Raw genomic sequence first — 23,287 nt, forward strand, 5'->3', positions numbered from 1 at the left:
AGACGGTGAGCTGCAGCGGCTGATGCTTCCCTCTGCACCACAGGCTGCACTTTTCCATGGGATGCCAAACCCTGACTGTCACTTTTCATGACGAAAAACATCCCTCTGCCAACTTTACCTGGAATCCTAATTGTGTGTAACCCAGAGTTAGCTGGTGAGAGTCACCAAGTGGGTCATGGTGACCTCCACTGATCCCTTCATCACACAGATTTCTCTGTCTAGAGAGTGGGAGAAAATTCCAGAAGGAAAATGTTTCACTTCCTAGTGTTGCTCCTTCCTAATCCAGCTTCTATCCTTCCTCCCGTTGCTTGGATGCATGCTGTCCGCCGGCAGCCGGCTGAGTGTTTTGGAAGGAAACATATTTAACTCGTCTTCTGTTATGGCTGTTATATTTGTGGTGTTAGTTCTATGAACACCAACAAATGTAAATGTTAGGGATCTTTAAAATAAAGCAGAGTTGTTTGTGATCCCAGCAAGACATAACATCAAATGGATAATATGGAAAGAACAGTTGGGATTCATCTTTCTTTTCAGTTCAATGTGTTTGAGGAAATCCCACAATTCTGGAACTTTTCATCTCCCTGGATTTAAAAAGAATATTGTACACACAGCCCTTGGCCTTAAGGAATGGTGTATGTGGCCTTTACACCCCAGCATAGCAGGTGCCTTGGAGGAAAGAGGAACAGTTTGGAGGGTAGCTGGCATCTGGGGTGGGGGTGCTGTGAACAGTACCAGAATAACACCTAGAGGCCAAAAAAAACCCCACCAGCACTTGATTCTTGCAGTCAGGTCTCTACCTCAAGAAGAGGTTTAAAACAGCTGGATTCTGGAGAAGCTTGTGCCATGCTAAGAAACTTGGGCTTTATTCCAAATTAGAGCAGTGAAGCATCAATGGAAAGAAGCCAGATTCCAAGAATTAGGGAGTAAGATAGAATGATCAACTCAATAAGTAAGGGTCTGAGGGGGAGCTCAGTGGTAGTATGCTGGCCTAGCATGTGAGGGGCCGTAGCCTCAATCCCCAGCACACAAAAATAATGACAATAAAAATGATAAGTGGGAAGAAGGAAATAGAAGGATGTGGAAAAAAGTGAGAGAGAGGCTGGTAATTGACTCTGAGAAGGACGCAGCCTGAGTTTGTAATATTGGCTGATTTCTGTGATATGAGTGCTCCCAGTATGGCCCTTCAAGTAACCAAATTGATGTCACTGAACACAGGGCCTAGAAGAGACTCGGAGTCAGCTCTCAGAACTGGCAGGAGCACTGAGCAGACACAGAAGAGACTCCTCTTCTGGGCAACAGTTGCATTACATTTCCCAGCCGCCCGCCTCTGGACCCTTTAGCCAACAGAATACAAACTCTTAGAATATGAATATGCCAATTCCAGACTTGCCCATAATCCTCCATGGTCTTTGCTCATGCCTGCTGGGAGATGACCCCAGGACCACCTTGGAAACCATATGTGGAAGATGGTAGAGCCACAATATGGAAAGAGCATATGTCTTTGAGCCATTATTTGAAAGGAAGCTTCCAGGGCAGGATCAGCTGTGTTCAGACTGTCTCGAGAATACGAAATAATAGCTGCCATTCTGACTGGAGTGAGATAAAATCTTAGAGTAGTTTTGATTTACATTTCTCTAATTGCTAGAGATGAATATTTTTTTCATATATTTGTTGACTGATTGTATATCATCTTCTGAGAAGTGTCTGTTCAGGTCCTTGGCCTGTTTGTTGATTGGGTTATTTGGGGGGTTTTGTTTGTTTGTTTGTGGGGTTTGTGGGTTTTGTTGTTGTTGTTGTTGTTGTTGTTTTGGTGCTTAGCTTTTTGAGTTCTTTATATACCCTAGAGATCAGTGCTCTATCTGATGTGTGAGGGGTAAAGATTTGCTCCCAAGATGTAGGCTCTCTATTCACCTCACAGACTGTTTCTTTTGCTGAGAAGAAAATTTTTTAGTTTGAGTCCATCCCATTTATTGATTCTTGATTTTAATTCTTGCGCCAAAGGAGTCTTATTAAGGAAGTTGGGGCCTGATCCCACATGGTGGAGATTAGGGCTGGTGGGACTGCAAATTAGTGCAGCCAATATGGAAAGTAGTATGGAGATTTCTTGGAAAATTTCTTGGAATGGAACCACCATTTGACCCAGCTATTCCTCTCCTCGGTCTATACCTTAAAGGACTTAAAAACAGCATACTACAGGGATACAGCCAACATCAAAGTTTAGAGCAGCACAATTCACAATAGCTAAACTGTGGAACCAACCTAGATGCCCTTCAAGAGGTGAATGGATAAGGGAAACGTGGCATATATAACAATGGAATATTACTCAGCAATAAAAGAGAATAAAATCTTGGCATTTGCAGGTAAATGGATGGAGTTAGAGAAGATAATGCTAAGTGAAGTTAGCCAATCAAAAAGAAATGCCAAATATTTTCTCTTATATAAGGAGACTGATTCATAGTAGGGTAGGGAGAGGGAGCATGGGAGGAATAGATGAACTCTAGATAGGGGTGGGAGGGGAAGGGAGGAGCATGGATTAGAAATGATGGTCAAATGTGATGGACATTATTATCCAAAGTACATGTATAAAGACACGAATTAGTGTGAAATACTTTATATACAACCAGAGATATGAAAAATTCTTATTATGTGTAATAAGAATTGTAATGCATTCCACTGTAATATATAAATTAAAAATTAATTTAAAAAGACTTATCCTAAGGGATATGAATAATAAATATTTTGTTTCCAGTAGGGAAAAAAGAATATGAAATAAAAATTATGTTGTGCTTAGCCACTGTGTTAGTCAAAGTTCTCCAGAGAAACAAAAACATAACTAATAGAATGTGTGCGTATATATGAGAGAAAGATTGTTTAAGGATTGGCCCATGCAATTATGGAAGCTGCCAAGACCAAGGCTTGCAGGGGTCAGCAGGTTGGAGAACCCAGAAGAGGCAATGTTACACTTCAAGTCTGAAGATCATCTCTTGCAGAATTCTTTCCTTCTTAGGGAAAGGTCAGTGTTTTTTTTTTTTTTATTCAGACCTTCAACTCTTCAGATGAGATCCACCCATATTAGTCAAGGCAATCTGTTTTATTCAAAAAATCTACCAATTTAAATGTTATTCTTGGGGAGGGGAAGCTCACTCCAACATCAGGAATGTTTTATTAAATATCTGGGCACCATGGCCCTCAGCCAAGATGACTGAAAATTAACCATCACAGACACCAAGAGTCCCAGTTTATCTGTTTCAATCTTAGATAATACATGGTATAAATGGTGACTCTGTTTCATGGCTTGGGGAAATAAGTAGGTGGTGGTAAAACACATCAGTTGGAAAAAGAAAATACTGAAAAGGAGCCAGGAGGAACAGAGAGCATATTGTTCACTTTTTAGGTCAGATATTATTTTCTATAATAGTGTTTAATGGTCTTGGAATCTACTGACTCCTATCTATTTTCAATGCTGTTTGGGGTAGCAATTGAGAGCAATAAAATTTAACATCTCAAGAGTTCCAGTCTGTTCCTCTAGATCTACTCAGCTTTAAGTATAAAGAGAAAATGCCATATTAACAGATTCTTCCTAATAAAATGCTGCAAGGAACCTTCAAGTTAACATTTTCAGATTACTACAGGATCATAAAAGATAAAACTGCATCCCCCCGCCCACCCCCCACAGTGGTCCAGGAGATTTTACTGGCATCTGATTTTCTACCAACTAACAAATTATTTGCTTCCATGGGTTGAGTCTCATGATTATGCTCATTAATAGCACACTTGTTAGTAAAAAATGTGTCCTCAATATCATCTATATCCTCTATCTTGTTATAGCTACAAAATACTTAGAAGGTGTTGCAAAAGACACAAGTATAATTATCCCAGTTCCATCAAGAGATTTGGTCTCATGCCAATATGCTTTCATTGCCACTGTACCCTGGGACCACTGCAGATAATTCAGTTACCCTTGGTTCATTGTACATTAGCTCAGTAAATAGTTATTGAGCATCAACCATATGCTAAGCACTGTGTAAGATGTTGGGAGCCAAAGAAGGAGTGAGAATAGAAGACATAGTAGTCTAGGCAATTCCAGAGGAATCCAGAAAGATTGGGTCATGACAATCCAAAAGTCTTCCACCTTCTGGATTGGACCCTATCTACCCAGGGTCTCAGCTGAGTCAGATTCCTTAGTGACCTCATCTACCAAACAATTTAATCTCCAAAGTCCTCAAGTCCAAGAAGAATCAGAACAACTGATGAGGTCGACAAAGAATGTTTTTGATTCATCCACCAGAGTCTCATAAATGTTGAAAAAAGACCAAAAAGAAAAGAAAATCTTAGATGGTATCTACACATACTAAGTTCACTCTCAGATGGTTGGATCCTGTGTTTACATCTGGCCCCTGGGTGGCTCAAGGTAAATTCATGAAAAAAAAAAAAAAAAAAAAAGAAAGGTAGAATAATAGAATTTTTTTCCTGTGGCCTATTTTTTTTAAAGTTATAATGTTATTTCTTTCATCACTCTTTTTAAAAATTTTTTAGTTGTAGATGGACACAATAGCTTTACTTGTTTATTTTTCTTTTTTAATGTAGAGCTGAGGATCAAACCCAGGGCCTCACACATGCAAGGCAAGCGCTCTACCACTGAGCTACAGTGCCAGCCCTCTCTTCTCACTCTTAATCTTAGAGCTTTATAAACATTTTTTGAATCTTCTATCTGTTGCATTCTAAATAACTTTGTCATAATGTTTGCTTGTGTGGGTCTCAAGCCCCTTTCTTCTGTTTTACTCTGGTTCTTCTCTAAAGCCACAGGACAAAGACTTGTGTGCAGGTAGTTTATTTAGGAGTTGACCTCAAGAAGCACCAACTGGGAGCGAGGGACATAAAAGACAGGGAAAGGCCAACGAGTGATGTATTAATCAGACAATTACTACCAGGACTACCAAAGCTTCATTTCACTAGTGACACTCTGAATTACAAATTATGTAGGATGCCCTTCAGAAAGGAAAAGGGGGGTATTTTCCACCAATTCCCATTCCTGGTGGGATGAAGGTTGTCTCTGGGGGCATAAAATGCAGATCTTTTCCAAGCTGTTCTATATAGACCTTTAAAAAGCTCCCAGGCCCCAGAAAGAGCCTTGAGGCTGGAAGTAGGGAATCAGGCAGGTGTTCAAGATGGGTGCATACCTGGGGTGAGATGGGAGAGGAACAATCCATCGCTGCCCACTCAGAGGAAGATCAGGGGGCTGTGGGATCGAGGCCTCTGCTCCACAAGGCCTAAAAGACTGTCTCAGCTGCTACTTCCTGCAGTCACCACCTGCCCCAGGCAGACAGGCCTCCTTCCCCAGCAGCCAACCAGGACAGGTCCTCTCTCTTCACACCACCAACCTCTGAAGCAAACACCAGTCCTTTCTAGGTTTTTGGACAGGGTGTTTGTTTTTTTTTTTGTTTGTTTGTTTGTTTGTTTTTTTTGTCTTTGTATGTTTTTACTACTAACAGCTTACAAGTCATATTCTTAAGGACATTACAAGTTGCATGAAAGCCTTGGAATTCTCCAGGTGATCTTCTCGTTCACTGGACAACAAGACGGGCCTGCTCTGCCATGGCTCCGGTCTTGCTCCTGTGCTGGTTCCCCTCTTCATTCCAACCTGAGAGACAGCTCTTCTCAACCTCCCAGCTCTCTTGACTTCAGGGTACCATGAGGAGCCCCCACTCCTACCTCTACCAGGAGGTAGACCTTAGACCTTACCTGGGAGAGGGAGCAGGAAAGTGCATATAGGGGATCCACAGGGTATCACTTGGATTCTGAAGGAAGTCCAGGATGTGTTTCTAATTCTGTCACTCCACCTTCTATCTCACAGGGGCATGTGCCACCAGGAGTCCAGGAAGAAACAAATGTCCCTGTGTTCCAGACTCTGCTTTTAACAACTAGACATCTACATTTCACTCTACATGTAAAGAATGAGCTCATTTTATTTGGCCAAATAATATGAAACCTTCCTTTAAGACTTTGTTTTCTTTCTTTCTTTCTTTCTTTCTTTCTTTCTCCCTTTTTTTTTAAATTTTTGTACCAAGGATTGATCCCAAGGGTGCTTCACCACTGAGCCATCTCCCCAGCCCTTTTCTATATTTTATTTAGAGACAGAGTCTCACTAAGTTGCTGAGGCTGGCTTTGAACTCACAATCCTCCTGCCTCTGCCTCCTGAGCCACTGGGATTACAGGTGTGCATCACCGTGCCCAGTAAGACATTGTGTTCTTATTGTACATACTGAAATTAATGAACAATGCGCCATCAAATGAAGGTGGACAATCCCAGAAAACACAATAGCTTTACTTTTCACATGCCACCTTGTGAAGGCAAAACTGCCCTTTAGGATTGAGTCCTGAAGATGATATTTTAGAAAACTAACAATGAAAACTACCAAGTTCAAAAGAAAACAAATAAAACTGACCCTTAGCAACAACATAAGCTGACAAATGGACTAGGCATGTCAAAGTCCAATTTAATTCTCAATAGGTGAAGAAAAGTAACTTAGTCATCAGAAGTTAATGATCTATATTTTACTTCCCAACCATGCATCAAAATGCACACTTCCCTAGGTAGGTCTTAATGTTCTTCTGAAATCATGAAATCTAGCCTCACAATAACATTCTCATGGTAAATTCCAGCACAAGGAAGAAAACAGACCTTACCAATTAGGGCATAAAAAATGAATCTTACAAGACAAAACATGTTTGTTGAAATATATGTTGCTCCAACATAAAGAAGGAAAAAATGTCCTTCAGTCTGACTTAATTGGCATTGCTTTTCCTGTTCCTAAATTTTTTTAGAGAATTCTCCATTGTATTATATATAGTATTTTCTGGAGGCACAAAAGTTTAGTCTGTTCTTTTTAAAAATAAATGTTCCTTGAAGTTCACTTTATTTTATTAAATAAAAATTACCAGCTGGGCATGGTGGCACATGACTGTAATTGTAGCAGCTCAGGTGGCTGAGGCAGGAGGATCACTAGTTCAAGCCAGCCTCAGCAATGTCGAGTCCCTAAACAACTCAGGGAGACCTTGTCTCTAAATAAAATACAAAAAAAAAAAAAAAAGGGCTGGAGATGTGGCTCAGTGTTTGAGTGACCCTGACTTCAATTGCCAGTACCAAAAAAAAAAAAAAAAAATGTACCACTGCCTCAAAGATGTATCAAAATGAAGCAGTTAACTCACTTAAAACTCATAATAATCTATGAGGTACACACAATCATCTCATTTCATAAATGTGGAAACTGAGGCCGAGAGCAATTGTGGAAGACCACATGGTGAGTAAGGAGTGCATCGGGCACAGACTGAGTCAGGGTGACTCTGGGACCCCATTGCCCACCACCATCAGAGCAGCCTCAGGACACAGGTTGGGGGTGGATGCAGAGCATGAGTATTCATTCATGCCATGGCTAAGGTCTGTCAGCAACCAGAAAACTACTAAATTATTCCTATATTGATGTTTTCTTAATTTAACTGTCTTAATTAGCTGTTTTTCAGTACATCAAAGGATGCTTTCTAACATAGGATATTTTTTTGAGTGTGTGTGATACTGGGCATTGAACCCAGGGGCTCAGTGAGCTGCACCCCCAGTCTTTACCCTCCATCTTTATCTTTCTTTTTTGATACAGGGTCTTGTTAAATTACCCAGGCTGGCCTCAAACTTGTGACCCTCCTGTCTCAGCTTCTCTGATAGCTGGGTAAAGTAGGGTTTTTAAAAAGAGCTTTAAGGAAGAAAAAAAATGTAAGTCCAGCAGGCCTGAGTATGTTCGACATGAATCATTTTGGTGAATTAAAATTCCCTGTTAAATACAGATGTCCTCAGTTAGAAAGTGAGATAGTGGGTAAATCGAGATCATTATAGGCAAAATCTACTGAATTAATGTTAGAAGTTAGCTATCAGCTGTAGTTGAAATTCAGGTTATAGTCTTTTGACCCAGGAATGATCCCCCTTGCAGCAAGACTCTTCAAAACAGATTTGGGTGTTAGATGCTTTAATTCTTACATTCTCTCTTAATCCTCCTACGAGCAGGCTTTCAATCCTGTGAGTAATTGTAAACAGTCCTGAAGCAAATGAAAAAATATATAAAATTTCAAAAATAAATAAAAGACAGTATGTAATCATGGCCGTTTTATCTTTTAACTGTATCTGAGATCTAACCACCCAGTTCCACTGCCATTCATGCCATCTTTCCATGGCTTCCTGCATCCTCTCCTAACTGGCTCCCTCACATGCCCCACCACAATCCTCAACAGGACATACAGAGAAATTCTTTTAGAAACAAATCAGATCATGTCATTCTTGGGCTTGAAACCTTGTTATGGCTCCTTCTTCACTTCCAAGCCAAAGTCCTCACCATCTCCCGTGGGGTCCTACACTATCCAGCCCCACCCGTTCTCTCTCTGACCTCTTCTCCCACCACCTTACCCCCTTACTCTGCCCCAGCCACTCTTTCCTCCAAGCTGTTCCTTGTATGTTCCAGACAAGTTCCCAAAGTTCCCTTCTCTGGGTGGCAGACATTTACATAATTAACTTCTTCACCTGCTTCAAGTCTATGCTTAAATCTCACCTTCACAATAAGCCACACACTACAGTTGTTCCTAGGACTCGTGACCCCCTTCTCCTATTCTACTTTTGAATTTTCCACACCTCTTAACAGTGTCAAATATACTATATGGACTTATTATGTATATTTTTATTGACTGCTCCCCCAACTGGAATATAAGTGCCATGAGGGAAGAAATTTCCATCTCTTGTTTCCTGATAAAATCAAATGCCTATACCATTGCCTGGGACATAAATAATTGTTGAAAGGATAGGATGAAACAAATGGGAGGTACTCCCTGGTCTGAAAGAGGAAATAAGAAAGTGCAAGAAAACTTCTTAGTGCCCTGCTACACAATGGAATTACCACAAACTTAATGGCTTAAACAACACATATGTATTATTTCACTGTAAGATTCATGCATGACTGGATTCTCCACTCAAGGTTTTACTCAAGGTCAAGGCTGCAATAAGGTGCCTAGAATGACTTGCTTCTAAGTTTCCACGTGATATTGGCACAATTCAGTTCCTTGTGGTTAGAGGATTGAGGTCCCTGTTTCCTTGCTGGTAGTTGGCTAGGGGCCACCATAAGGTCCTTACCACATAGTGTCTCCATGGTAAGTTCACAACATGACATCTTGGCTCTTCAAGGCTAGCATGGATCAAATCTCTTCCTGTAGGAAGGGCCCAGTCCCTTCTTAGAATTCCCCTAATCAGAAAGATCCACCCAAGAAAATCCCCTTTTTGATCAACTGACTTGGGTTTTAAATGAATCCACAAAATCCCTTCATCGTTGCCACAAAATGCCTCTGATCACAAGAGTAGAATCCACAATCAAGGCAGAAGGGATTGATTATCCTGGATGTATGCACCAGAGGCAGCCATCCTGAAGACCTTCTTAGCTTATTAGAGGAAGATAGGCCCGAAGCCTGGTTCCCTTATGGACCAGCTGGCCAAAGTCCTAAGCTATGGTAGTCAGTGTTCACGTCGCCAGGATTTCCAGGAAAGAAAATGTTATAAAAATATCTCTGCCACACCCAAGTTCATAGCAGCATGACTCACAATAGTCAAAAGTTGGAAGCAATCCAAGTGTCCATCAATGGATGAATGGATAAACAAAATGTGATCTATACATAGAATAGAATGTTATTTGGCCTTAGAAACGGGGGAAATTCTGACACAGGCTTCTACATGGATGAAACTTGAAAGATTAGGAAAACTGGAATAAGCCAGTCACAAAAAGGACAAACATTGTACGACTTTATTTATAAGCAAATGTTAAAGTCAAAGGCTTAATAATGATTAGTGAATTAAAACTGAAGTTCATTTCTTATGATAATTATTGTCATGTCAGAAATCACCTCAGAAACAGTGACGGAACTAATATTTCTGTTCCAATCGAAAGCGAAACTCACCTGACCCAGATCCAGGGTGAGGTTGACTTTGTTGTACTGTGTGCCTGAGGACAGAGGAGGGCTTTGCCACCAACGTTCGGATCCATCAATTGCATTGGTGGCTGGATGTGCTCTTCTAGAATCTTCAGAATTACAATAGTCACAAAACTGACCCTGAAAAACAAAACACCCTTCTTTAAACTTTCAAGCAATTTTTTTTTTTACCAATTTAGCAAAAAATTAACTAAAAAAAAAAGATCATTCCATACATCTTATTGATGTCAGCTGTTGGAGTTTATCATAATATATTCTTGGTGAAATCTCCCTCTTTTATTTAATCTTAAACCATGTCATCTGGCCATCATCTAGGATATAAATTATATTTACCTTGCATCCTTTACAGTTATGTTTTTCTTGCCCCGCACAATAATTTAAGAAGAGCCTGCTGTATCTGGAATGCAAAGATGTTTCCACGTCAACAAATTCATCTCACTCTTTAAATCCTACTCTTTGCAATTCTGTTTGAGGCACCGAGTTACAAAGAGGATCACTGCATGGTCCCAGCGGAGGTATTAAGTATATAAATAACCATTAGGGAAGTGGGGATGGCAAGTGTCTCTGCAGAGTACAGAGTGTTGGGGTCAAGGGCTACAGATATCCCAGGGTGGAAGAGATGGTGCTTAAGCTGTCTGGGAGGATAGGAAGGGTTTTGGAAAGTGACAGTGAGCATCAAAGAGGGAAAGTGTTCCAGGTAGAGGAAACAGCATGAGCAAAGGCACAGAGGTCAGCTGGTCCAAGGCTTAACAGTTCAATGGGGAGAGGTGGCTGGCTGTGAAGAATCGAGTTGAGAAGTCAGCAATTCATTCAATAGGTAAATTGGAACCTATTTTTCTTTGGGTGATGTCTGTTTGGTATTATAAACTCTAATTCCTAACAAAATTACTCTTTCTTTCTTTTTTGTTTTTTGTAGACAGATTATATTGATTCTGGCTTTTTTTCTTTTTTTGTTGTTGTTGTTTGTTTGTTTTTGCAAGAATTTTATTACCAATTACCATCTAAAAAACTGAACCTAACAACAAATCACACTGTTATGTATTAATTACAATGCACCAATAAGGAAAAAAACAAGCTGAACTTACGCCTCTCTTCTAGGTTGAATATACTTTAACTGTGTCAAAGGACCATGCTTAGCCAAGGTAGGATTCCACACACTGAACTATTCTGCTCCCACGTAGATAAAGACAGAGAAACAAACTCACAGCCTGCTCTAGAATGTGCTGCATAGTAGCAACAAAGAACCAGAAAATTAAAGAAAAAAACACCATTTCCTATTGTCTTGAAACACAATAAGATAATTACAAAATGTATATATAACTGTGAAGGACTCAGAAAAGTTCAGATATTGCTGAAAAGAGAGTCCAGAGAGAGAGTAAGACATTTTTCCCTTCAAGGTATCAGGGCTTATTATGAAGCTATTGTAATTAAGGGAGGAAAGATAAGAAAATAGAACTTTGGGATAGAACAGAGCACCAGAAAACAGTCCATTGCACTTAAGAAATCTTAGCATATTAAAAAAAATGAGCAAAAAATAAGAATTGTTGGGAGAAGGAAGGATAATTCTCTATCCCATATATATTCTCTCCAGATCTAATAAAATTGGATGTCTACCCAAGTCACAAACACAAAGCAACTTCAGATGCACTAAAAACTCAAATGTCAAAAATAAAACATTAAATTCTCTTAGAGGAAATCATGAATATCCTTGAGAACTTGGAGCAAGGGATGTTTTCTTCAGATACAAAAGAATACATAGATAAAATTAACTATATTAAAAATAAGAATTTTGGTTCATTGAAGGTACTTTAGAGAAGTGAAAAGTTACAAGTAGAAGAGATTCACCCTATAGAAGTGGTCAATAATCCCCCATGGTGGTTCCAATCAATGTCTTAGCAATTCCTTTTCTCTCTCTATATGGTGGCTACTTCAACTACAAAAAGATGAAAGGCTATTTTCCCTGGAGGGTACTCTCTCCTCTTGAGAATTTATCATAATATGTTCTTGGTGAAATCTTCCTCTTTTATTTAATCTTAAACCATGTCACTTGGCCATCATCTAGGATATAAATTATATTTACTTTCTTTTAGCAGAAGTGTTATTCTGGGACATCCATGCATAGGCCTTACGAGGGCTGGCAGGTTCTGCTTCTTTCGTCTCAGGAGCTAGCCTCTGGGTGAGACAACCAGCTACCCCTTAGTCACTAAGGTGCAACAAAAACCAATCATACCCCACTAGAGAGGACTAGTGGAAGAGCACAGAGACACCTGACACATCTTGGACCTTTCCGTCCACTCCAGCCACTGGCTGAACATAACGAATGAGTTACCCCACCTGATACTACATGCAGCAGAAGAATCATCCAGCTGAGCCCAGTTAACCCACAGACTTGTGGAAAGGAAAACCTTTATTGTTTTAGCCTCTAAGTTTTGGGGTGGTTTTTAATACTCCAGAGAACCAAAATTTGAACAGGGAACATGAAATCAACAAAGAATTCTCATCAGAAGTATACACCAAACTTTTTAAAATTAGTAAGAGAACCATAAACAGTTCAATCAGAAAATGATCCAAAAGAAGAATAGATATTTCACAGAAGAGGCAATAAATATTTGGAGATATGTTTACCATGAGCATCATTAGGACTTCAGGCGACCACAGTGCAATACTATTTTATACCCATTCATCAGGCCCACATTTAAAGTTTGGTGATATGCATATTAGAAAGTTCATAGTAGGAAACTAACTGGTATGAAAACTTTGGGAAATTTTTTGGTATTACTCCTAACATCAAAAATTCACAACTTCCTGAATGCAGAAATTCAACCCACAATTTCACAACCCCCCAAACAAATTCTTGCACATGTTTATCAGCATCATCTTCAAGAATATTCATAGCAAAAAAAAAAGAATATTCATAGCAGCACTGTTCACAGAAGCAAAATTCTAGGACTAACTAACTGTTCAGCTACAGGAGAGTATCTGAATAGACAGTGGCATATTCACACAATGAATATATGAACAATAATAAATAAATAAATAATGAAACAATATGAAATAATATATATGGATCTTAGCAATAACTTAAGTGAAAAAGAGCATGGTATACTTTTTATAAAGATAAAAGCAACCAAAACGAAAAGTACTTACATTTAAAGAAATACTTACAAATATGACTTTTTGAACTATTTAAAAAGAAAGCAAAGGAATGATTAAATATTCACGATTATAAGAAGGAGAGAATGGGGGGAATTTTATATTCTTAGGCATAGGTTAACATCAAGGCTCTGGTTTTGGTTTTGGTAGTGGTTCATGGATGCTTATTGTACTATGTAAAAGACACACCCATGTATACGAGCAGGCTATGCAAAAACCAACAGTAGGAGCATGTCATAACCTGAGAGCTATGACATTCTTAATCCAATTCTGCATCTGAGACCCAATGGTTTTTTAAATAGCCATAAATAAATAAAAGCAGGACAAAACTGACAGAAGTTGAAGAGGAGAAGGGAAGAGAAAGAGAACAATTATTCATCCAACCATGCAACAAATCTGCTCTGATCATCTAATCTGTACCAGAAACTATTCAACACGAAAAGATAAACAGGACAAGGACTCGAATCATGCTGAGGATATTGTTAGTCCAGTTATATAGGAAGTAGAAAATGTAATGGGATGCAGAGTTACGAAAAATTGTGCTGTAAATGGATAATTATGAATGTAATGCTCTCCACTATTGTCATCTATGTAATAAATAAAAAAAAGAAAAATGAAAAAAAGAAAATGTAATGGGAGAGGGTAGAAAGGGGATAAGACTGTTCAAATAAACAACTAAACAGAGTTGAGCTCCAAAAGTGGTAGTCTCAGGGGTAAGTCATGTTTGTCCCTCAGGGAGTGACCTCCACTTTTTTAGAAGGATGGAAAAATATAGTCTCTTCTAGTTCATAACATTTTTAATGATTCTCCTTAACTAAAAGCCCTCTCTTTCATGCAATACTTTGCAACTGAATTCACAGTGCAAACACTGTATTGGTCAAAGAAAGTAGGCATTGATTATAACAGTCCCTTAAGGTAACTTCTGTTTTATTGCTTTAACATTGATTCATTTATCCAACTTATCCAAATTACCCACAATCTGGAGTGCATTGTATTTGATACTGGAGTAAAAACAAACACTAATAGTTGGATTGGCTGAGAGATGATTTGAGCCCCCACATTCCAAAAAAGGTATTTAAATTGACATAAACATGAGGGTATAGGCATGCAGGAGAGGTGGACCATATTTAACTTAATTTTCACAACCCTGTCTGGTTTATATCAAAGTACACAAAACTTAATGATGAACAAACCAAGTCTCAAACAGGTGAAGTGTCTCAAGCCACACAGCTAGGACATGCTAGAACCAGGACCAGCCTTGGAATCTGGTGACATTACTTATGGTTCAAGACACTCCATCCTGGACACATTAGCCTGTAAGCTCCATCAAGGAAACCTGCCTTAGATTTGGATGGAGTGTGAGGCTGTCCTGGAATAGCCATATGATTTTCCGAATACCTGACCCACTCCCAGATGTGTAAAAAGAAACCCAGTTGAGGAAAGAACTTACCATCAAAACCAAAAATAGAACCTTGATGACAATCGTTTAGATGCCCCCATAGCAGCCACAGAAATCCTGGCAAGATGAGTAATGAACCACACTCCTCCACCCACAGTCCCATTATGAACCACCACAGTCATGCTGCCATGGACCGCACTGCTAACCATCACTCACTAATGTTCTGGAAGCTACAGAGTCTCAAGTGCCCAAACCTAAGCCAGCTGGAGCCCTGAACTGGAGAACATTCTGTGTGCGCCAATGTCAAACAGAGATTGCTCCTTTGCAAAGATCCTGTTCAGAGCATCCTCCCTTCTGAGAAGTACCAAAGCACACAGGCTTGGTTACAGTGATTAAGACAAACATCTTGTAAATTTCCAGAATGTCTGAACACGTGAGGTGAGTGCCAACTGCACAGAACACAGAAAGCATCCAGCGCTGTACTTTCCACACAGGCTTTATGATACCAGCGGGTGGAGCATCCATATCTACCAGGGCCAAGTTCCTGGAGTCAGGGATTTGAGAGAGAGAAAACAAGGAATTTAGAGTTGGTTCCAGGTATGAAAAATATTTTTAAAAGAAGATAAGGAAATGTCTGAAAAATCGTGATGCATGTAGTTCAAAACTTATGTTCATCCAGGGAAAATTCTAGACAGAGGTGGAAGGTCTTTCTAACCTGTTTCAAAGATATGTTGGAGTAGAATAGACAGAGGTTCAAATCCTGGCTTTACCAATTACAGCTGTGGCCTGTTAGTGGAAGTATTTAGCCTCCTTTGAGGCTCTGGTTTCTCTTTATTAAAATGGGCTAATCCTGCTGATCTTGTGCTGACCTTGTGAGAATTAAATGAGATGCCATCTATGAAGCTCCACATCAGGGACAAGATAACACTGCCACTAAAACCAATTCAGTGTTTGTTGCAAAGGCTGATTCCTGGGCCCTTCCCCGACCTTATTGAATCAGCATCTCTGGTGGGATCCAGGAATCAGAATTTTTAAACCACCCCAAGTGATTCCTCTGTGCACTACAGTCTGAGAACCACAGGGGTGATGATGACTGGCATCCACAGGGCCCACCATAGTGAAGAACAGGGCAGCAATCACAAGGTGTCTTCCTGAGTGACAGTGATGACAAAGGGCAACACCCACACACACCAGACACGGCACCTTGCACTTCACAGGTACTCACTCTTCATCGCCATGACAAGTCCACCATGTAGGGACAATCATGAGACTCTTAGAATTAAGGAGACAGGCCCAAAGACATGGAACAATTTGTCCAAATGGTGGAACTGAGAGAGGAATGCAGAGAGGGATGACTTCAAGAGGAAGTGCTGGGGATGGGCAGAAGAGAGAAGGAGAAGAAGGGGAATATTTGTTGTTATAGTTTAGACATGAAAATTCTTGCATTGTCTCACACCAAAAGCTCATGTGTGAGACAATGCAAGAATTTTCAGAGGTGAAACGCTTTGATTATAAGGAGTAACATGATCAGTGGATTAATCCACTGATATGGATTAACCAGGCGGTAACTGTAGGCAAGTGGGTGTGGCTGGAGAAAGTAGGTCACTGGGAGTAGCCTTTGGGCATATATTGTGCCTAATGAGCAGAATGCGCTGCTCTCTGTCTCTCTCTCTCTCTCTCTCTCTCTCTCTCTCTCTCTCTCTCTCTCTCTCTCTTCCATGGTTGTCATGTGTTAGTCTGCTGCCATGATGATCTGCTTCATCTTGGGCCCAGAGCTATGGAGTTGGCCACCTGTGGACTTGAACCTCGGAAATTGTGAGCCTCAAATAAACTCCCCCTCCCCGTGTTGTTCTTGTCAGTTCTTTGGGTCACTGTGATGAAAAAGCTGACTACGACAGCTGTCTAGTGGTACAGGTGCAGTACCTGAATCTGCAGGCACCCTGAAGATTGGAGGTGACCAGAGAACACTGGGCACTAGCTACACATGAGTTGGACCTGAATCCAGTAAAGGAAGATGCATTTAGGCTTCTCCATCCATAGATATGGAGAGCTGTGTTTTCTCTATATTGATACACTATTCCATTACATTCACTCTCACTCTTCTAGAAATTATTTTATACATTATCAAAGCTCATTGTCCCTCCTCTCACTTTATGAATTTGCTTAACTGTCTGTTATTCCTAATCCACAATCTTTTCTGCATCTATACCATATACCTGCCCTCCCTGCTGTTGCAATGGAGAACTCATCTGCAATACAAAGTCCCCATACTCACACACACACACACACACACACACACACACACACACTCAATCTCATCCCTCCTACCTGCTAAAGGACTAGGCATCTGCAATCATATGCCTTTTTTCTCCTCTCCTCTCCCCTCCCCCTCCTGCCTCCCCTGCATCTCAGTCCTTCCCTTCTACCAGATCGCTTCAACAGGATTGAAACAAAGGTGCTTGAAATTACATCCCACTTTCTATCCCTGCACCTCACGCTCCACTCCCCGCACACTGACTCTCTTGCCATTTCTCTATCTCTCCAAGGCCACTCCTGCCTGCCCCGGAGCCTTTGCACCTTCTGTTCCCTATCCCAGGAAAACACTGCACCCAGATATCCCTATCTTTTCAGAGAGATCTTCCCTAAAACTCTTTCAGATGAAGTGCTGCCCTCTATTAGCTGAAGAATCTATGTTTTTACAATTATCGTCTTGTTTTAGACATCTTTTTTGTTGTTGTTGCTGTGACTAAAAGACCTGACAAGAACAATGTTAGAGGAGGAAAAGTTTATTTGGTGCTCACTGTTTCAGAAGTCTCGGTCTACAGATAGTCAGCTCCATTGCTCTGAGCCCCAGGTGAGACAGAACATCATGGCAGAAGAGAAAAGCATCTCAGGACATGGTCAGCAGGAAGCAGAGAGAGCTATGCTTACCAGGGACAGAGTATATCCCCCAACGGCACGTATCCAGCGACAAGCCTCCTCCAGCCACACCCTATGTGCCTACCTTTACCACCTGGTTAATCCATTTAAGTGGATTAATGTACTAATTAGGTTGTTCTCATAACTCAATCATTTCACCTTAAACTTTCTTGCATTGTCTCACACCTGAACTTTTGGGGTACATCTCATATCTAAACCATAACCCGTCTTTATTGGATTATAAACGCCCTAAGATCAAGGACCTTGCCAGCCTGTTCACTGAGATAATCACAGAATTGTATCTGAAAAAAAACTTAATACTTCTTGCTTTAATTAATAAATAAAAGTAGCATGAACTATTTAGTTACAAGTTAGTGATTTGGTGATCATTTCTAGCCTTGGGACAGGCTACGCAGGCTGATACCTGCGTCACTTAACTCAGCAGTTAGAAAGCACCGTCTAATCTAACGTAGACTCACTTTCTCTACCCTGTTGAAAATCTGCTTGTTTATTCCTTGGGGTCTCCCCAGACTCCAGCCTCAGCACCTCACTTCTGACCACAGGCCAGATCATGCTCAACACTGCTTTCCCATGGTCAACTCCGGCTGCTCCCTGGAGAGTTTCACTAGCTTCCAAGACCTCTCAGGTACTGACCCCCTTTGCTTAACAAGGCCAAATCAGAGAGGAAAGAAAAAAATGACTGTCACTCTCCTGGTCACACTGTTTCTTCATTATGGTTCCCTTCCATTCAAAAAGAGGTTCCTAAGACACACTCATACACTGCTGGTGGGACTCCAAATTAGTATGACCACTCTGAAAAGCAGTATGGAGAGTCCTCTAAAAACCAGGAATAGATCCACCAAATGATCCACCTATATCACTTTCTGATATTTATCCCAAAGAACTAAAGTCAGCCACTTCATTGTTTATAGTAGCACAATTCACAGTAGCCAAATTATGGAATCCGCCCAGGTGCCCATCAATAGTTGAATGGATTGGTATATATATACAATGAAGTTTTACTCCACCATAAAGAAAAAAACAAATAATTTTACTTTGCAAAAAAAAAATGTATGACTTGGAGAACATCATGCTAAGTAAAATAACTCAAACTCAGAAAACCGAAGGTCAAATGTTTTCTCTAATATGTGGAAGCTAGAGTCAAATAAGGGAAAGAAGGCAATGTGCGGAAGTTGGATATCATAAATATATAGGGAAGATCTGTGGAGAAGAAGGAGCTCTAGAGGGAGAAAGGATAGGAAAGAGGAGGAAATACAGAATGAATTTAACAAAATCATGTTATATGCATATGTAAATATACCACAGGGAATTTCACCTTTATGTATATTTAGAAAACACCAATCAAAAATAAATAAATGAGCAAAAAGAAAATTAATGTAATAGGGAAAGAGAATGGGGGGGAAAAGCAAGGGTGGGGGGCAGGAGAGGGAACAGGATTGAAAACAGATTCCATGCATGTATGATTTTGTTACACTGAACCCAGCTGCTATATATAACTATAATGCTCTGATTTTTTTTAAATCTCCAAAAAAAAAGAGGTTTCTAGGCTTGCCCACTTAATGTCCCAAACCCTAGTACGTTCTCTTTTAAAAGTTTATCCCAAAGCCTAGCTGATTAATAAAAATGGGTCTACCCTGTTAGTTTATGTATTCTGCCATCAACTACTGACTTACTAAAAGCCAGATATTGTTCCCAAAGATAGTCCCCAACTCAATTCATTCCTCAAATCAGGTTTTCCCGAGTTCCCTGGGTTATGATTTTAATCTCCCTATGAAATCCTTACACTATTTCCTCCTTTCTTTTCCCATGGTCCCACTTCCCTCAACTCTTCCATTCATCCTTTTTCAGTTTTATCAGTCACCTCAATTTTTTTAAGGCAATGGAATATTATTCAGCAAAAAAAGAGAATAAAATCATGGCATTTTCAGGTAAATGGATGGAGTTAGAAAAGATAATGCTAAGTGAAGTTAGCCAATCCCAAAAACACAAATGCTGAATGTTTTCTCTGACATAAGGAGGCTGATTCATAGTGGGATATGGAGTGGGGGGCATGGGAGGAATAGAGGAACTCTAGATAGGGCAGAGGAGTGGGAGGGCAAGAGACGGGTATAGGGTTAGAAATGATGGTGGAATATGATGGACATTATTATCCAAAGTACACGTATAAAGACACAAATTGGTGTGAACATACTACAAACACAACCAGAGAGATGAAAAGTTGTGCTGTATTTGTGTAATAAGAATTGTAATGCATTCTGCTGTCGTATATAAATAAAAATAATAATAATAAAAAGAATACAAATACACACAAAAATAAAGTGCAATCTTTACAAAACCTGGAAAGGCCACCAAAGTCTCACTAAGGGACAACATTCAACATACTTAATAACCAGGACTGCATGGTTTTTTGAGTTCCTAGAACACACCAAGTACCTTCCCACCCTAGAGTCTTCAGTCTTGCTGGTGCCTCGGCCAAGAACTCACTTTCTCAACCTCTTCACAGGCTGACTCCCTCTCACCCTCAGGCTTCTGTACCAGCAATACCTCCTATTAACTTTTATCACAGAATCCTATTTAATCTCTCCCAAGCACAGTAATAATCTTAAAATCATTTTATTTGTTACTCATTGGTTGCCCTCTCCCATGCAATGCTAACTCAGAGAGGACAGAGATTTTTTTTTTCTGTCTTCTGAATTGTTTTCTCAGTCCACTGTCCGCAGCCCTATGTCTGGCACATGGTAGATGTCAATCAATATTTGCTAAACACAGAAGCAAGTGAGCATGATACACAAGTAACTGAAAATACACTCAGATCTCCAAATAGCACAGTTCTTTATCATCAGTAAGAATCTAAGGATCACCTCAAAAGACTTTTTAACCAGCCCCACCCAGCTTCCAGGTTATTAATATGGTCAATGAGAGCATTGAGCTAAATTAAAAGTGCCAATCAAGACTATTCACTCACTGTGACGTTGCAGGAAAGAAGGAAAAGAGGAGAGGGGTGTTGGCTCCCCTATGTTCCGTTTCCATACCCCTCACCCCACCATGGAGTATCATCACCAGGCAAAGGTCAGACGGCAGAGGGATTTGCTTTACTGACAGTGAGATACCATCCCCCCCCCAAAGAGGCTTTTTCTGGCTCTTTTTATGGACCCAGAGGAAAAGGAGAGGAGAAGGAGTAAGAATAGAAATTTAGGGAAATTTCTGCCTTCTCATCAAATCACGATGCAAACTACTTTGTGTGATCTAAACTACTTTTAGAATATTCACCACCATTTTGATGCACACATAAATGCTCAGTCACATTGAGTGTCTGCAAAGCCTATTCCAGGATGTAAGGAATTGGACCTTTCAATTCACAATCCCATCCTTCCCTTCCCCTGATGCAGCCCCCAGGGCCCTCACTAGTAATAATAGACTCATCCAACTGGTCTATATGCAAAATGTGGGTTCACTGCTTCCAGATATGCAGTATCCCCCACTCCAGCCACCCTGCCTGCAGTTAGCCAGGCACAAGGCTGGCAGCCTTTTCCCTTCCACATACAGTACTGGCTTGGCACTTCCTTTCTTTCTCCTCTTTTTCTATTTTTTTTCCTTTTATTGAATATATTTGAGATATAAAACATGATTTTGATATACATAGTAAAATGATGACTATAGTCAAGCAAATTAACAGCTCTTCACACCATTACCTTTGTGTGTACTCAGGTGTGGCAAAGACATCTGAAATCTCTCTTTGCACATTTCTAGTACACAGTATACAATGTTATTATCTGTAGTTCTCATGATGTACATTAGATCTCTGAACTTATTCATCTGTACCCTTGATTGACATACCCATTTGCCCCACCTGTTCATCCCCTGACACTGAACTCTTTTCTTTTCTTTTTGAGACAGGTCTAGCTGGCCTCAAGCTCTTGATTATCCTACCTCAGTCTCCCAAGTAGCCAGGACCACAGACACATGTCATCACTCCCAGCTTATTCCATTTTGACATTTTTAGATTCTACATATAAGTGAAATCATGCAATATTTGTCTTTCTATGTCTGGCTTATTTTATTTAACATAACATCCTCCAGGCTCAGTCATGTTGTGACAAATGTTAGGATTCCCTTTCTTTTTTTAAGGCAGAATAACATTGCAGTGTGTGTGTGTGTGTGTGTGTGTGTGTGTGTGTGTGTGTGTGTGTATGAGAGAGAGAGAGAGAGAGAGAGAGAGAGAGAGAGAGAGAGAGAGTTTCTTTACCTTCATTTGTCTATAGGCACTTATATTATCTCTATATCTTGGCTATTGTTAATAGTGCTGCAATGAACAGAAGAGCTGACTGTTATGTTAATTTTGCTAACATTAAGATGCTAAATGACGAAGAGGGAATGCAGTACATTCAATGCTTTTGGCTTCCAGGAGGCTTTAAAGGATGACCCTAGCCTAACATCACCTAAATCAACCTTGCAGAACATCACACATCCAGTGGAACCAGAAGGTATTCAGGCTGCACTCCAAGGATGACACCTAAACAGAGTCAGTCTGACTGCTAACATGGGTGATCCCTAAGTATTTGTTCAGCAAAGAGCTCTCCTCCTTCTGTTTATGCACCACATTTTGAGATAACAGACTGCAAAAATCTCAAAAAAACAGAGACCCCGGAACCACCCACTGAGCCTCACCTGTTGTCCTCCATCCTCTGTTCTCCCATACATGGATAACACACACCAGTCAATAATACTGCTGGCTAAGTGATTTGAAGCTAAAAAGTTACTATATTAATTTTCCAGCACTGCCAAACAAAGTAGCACAGACTAGAAAACAGGAAGTTATTGTCTCACAGTTTTAGAGACAAGAAGTCTGGAATCAAGATGCCAAGGAGAGCCATTCTCCTTCTGAAACCTGTTTGGGGAAGGCTCTTCCTTGCCTCTGTCAGCTTCTGGTTGTTCTCCTGGGCACTGGACTTAGATCCTACATTAGACAACTCTGCTTTGAAATTCAAAACATCAGGGCCACTCCTGTTTTCCAAAAGACAGCATGTTGAAAGTCAGGTACTCTTTTTGTGGGGGGTTGTAAAACACTTCCATTGGGTTGTTTGTTGCTATGGGAGAAAATTCCATCCTGGTGTTGCCCTCTGAACATTTCTTCATGAAGTCTCCATGAAGACAGGCTGCCACAGGGAAACAGACAGGAGCAGGAAGAAGTTGGCCCCACACTCTGGGAGCTGATGATCTAAGATGTAAACAGATGTGAAAATGAACAGTTTTAAGATGATGACTGGAATTAGCAAGGTGGCTGAAAGTTTAGCTTGAACTTGAAGGTAGAGTAGCTCACTCAGCTCTGGCAGGTGGTCTAGTGGGTAAGGAAAAAACTCTGCAAGTCAGAGAAGCTGGTTTGAATCCCAATTTCACCACACACTAGCTGTGTGGTCTTAAGCACATCAATTAACTTTTCTGTGCTTCAATTTCTTTATCCATAAAATGAGCACACTAAAGTAGCTCGTTTGTAAATTCATAAATTGCTTTGACGATTAAGAATTCAATGTGCATAAAGTGGTTTAGGACAATGCCAAGCATGTGTTACATGAAATTCTTATCTTAAGCTGGGGAGCAAGACCCTGATTATCAGGCTGCTTCCCCTACTCACCATTCTGCACGCCCCTCATTTGGTACCTTCCTTTACAGTATGTGTGGTATGAGCCACAGCTTGAAAGAAATGGATAAATGGATTTCTTCCCTACCTCTCATAGTTATGGTACACCAATAATCTCTTAAAATCCACATTTCTCTCTAGTC

At 40.3% G+C, this 23,287-nt stretch overlaps 1 protein-coding gene across 8 annotated transcripts in view; it reads right to left on the bottom strand.

The window, feature by feature from the left end:
* Nucleotides 1-23,287, bottom strand: part of Lama3 (laminin subunit alpha 3) — a 240,987-nt gene that overhangs the window by 208,795 nt on the left and 8,905 nt on the right. For all 8 annotated transcript variants that reach the window (XR_013429632.1, XR_013429633.1, XM_078030246.1 and 5 more), the window contains exon 2: nt 9,982-10,134. Coding sequence is in view for 6 of the 8 variants with exons in the window: in XM_078030246.1 (XP_077886372.1) it covers nt 9,982-10,134 (153 nt within the window). In the remaining 2 variants the exon portion in view is untranslated. The remainder of the gene's footprint in view (nt 1-9,981; nt 10,135-23,287) is intronic.

This window comes from Ictidomys tridecemlineatus, chromosome 13, assembly GCF_052094955.1.
Source record: "Ictidomys tridecemlineatus isolate mIctTri1 chromosome 13, mIctTri1.hap1, whole genome shotgun sequence".
Classification (NCBI taxonomy): domain Eukaryota; kingdom Metazoa; phylum Chordata; class Mammalia; order Rodentia; family Sciuridae; genus Ictidomys; species Ictidomys tridecemlineatus.